This window comes from Rhincodon typus, chromosome 48 (genome assembly GCF_021869965.1).
Source record: "Rhincodon typus isolate 14 chromosome 48, sRhiTyp1.1, whole genome shotgun sequence".
In the NCBI taxonomy this organism is placed as follows: Eukaryota; Metazoa; Chordata; class Chondrichthyes; order Orectolobiformes; family Rhincodontidae; genus Rhincodon; species Rhincodon typus.
In genome coordinates this window covers 1,509,359-1,510,366 of record NC_063379.1, presented here as the reverse complement: position 1 = coordinate 1,510,366, position 1,008 = coordinate 1,509,359, and the positions used below count along the sequence as shown (strand labels likewise).

The following is a 1,008-nucleotide window of genomic DNA, read 5'->3' as shown; positions in this document are numbered from 1 at the left end:
GAGCGACAGAGATGGGGAGGGTGTGTGGAGACTGGAGGAGGTTACAGAGATTCGGAGCGAGCGACAGAGATGGGGAGGGAGTGGAGCGACAGAGATGGGGGTTATAGTGACAGATATGGGGGGGTACACAGAGGGAAAATCCATCCGAAACGGAAGGTACTGGGTGAGTAGGTGAAACCCCTCATTCCATGTCGTTGCTGAATGAACCAGGCACAGCCCGAATATTCAGAAACGGGTGTTTTATTGAGCTACGGAGACATTTCAAAAAGTACAACCATCAGCCTGAACTGAAAAGCTGGCGTCTACACGAGGAGGAGGTCACAGCCTTGACAGGGCACCACCCTGATAAATACAGGCCTCTCTCTCTCACACACACAGACAGAGTCTCTCTCTCTCTCTCGGGACTGCAGCACGGCCTCTGAGCTGCTAACAGTTCAGCACCGGGCTCGGTTCACACTGCAGCCTTCGCTGCTCCAGCGTCCCGGAACGATGCGATCCTCTTCTCCATCTCTGGGCGGAAATGTCGGATCAAACCCTGCAACGAGAGGACACCCATTAGAGCTGGAACGACCAAGGAGGGGGGAAAACAGAGAACACGAGGCGGAGGCAGCGGGAGAGGGAGGCAGAGGGAGAGGCAGCGGAGGGAGAGAGACAGAGACAGAGAGATACAGAGAGAGAGAGAGACAGACAGAGTAGACAAGGAGAAAGGACAGAGTGAGGAAGAGTTGGGGGGTATGGTTGCAGTGAGAGGGGTGACGCTGTGAGATATTGTGATCACCTCAATCTGAGTGAGATGGGAGTTATACCTGTGCTGGCCATGCTGCTCCATCACCCAGGGCACAGATGGTGTGTCCTTCGATCTGCTTACTGATCTCCCAGAGCATGTCAATCTCTGCAGGCCGAGCATCCCCCTTCACAAACCGCCACAGCATCTGGTTCATCCAGTCTACCCCTACAGAGAGGGAGAGAGAGCGGGGTTAGAGAGTGCGCAGGCCTGGGGAGAGGGAG

At 55.4% G+C, this 1,008-nt stretch overlaps 1 protein-coding gene across 1 annotated transcript in view; it reads right to left on the bottom strand.

The window, feature by feature from the left end:
* Positions 1-224: 224 nt before the first annotated feature.
* ndufv1 (NADH:ubiquinone oxidoreductase core subunit V1) overlaps positions 225-1,008 on the bottom strand; it is a 6,023-nt gene continuing 5,239 nt past the window's right edge. The window contains exons 9-10 of the mRNA XM_048620813.1: positions 807-952; positions 225-535 (exon numbers count right to left, since the gene is read on the bottom strand). Coding sequence (XP_048476770.1) covers positions 452-535; positions 807-952 — 230 coding nt within the window. The 3' untranslated portion in view covers positions 225-451. The remainder of the gene's footprint in view (positions 536-806; positions 953-1,008) is intronic.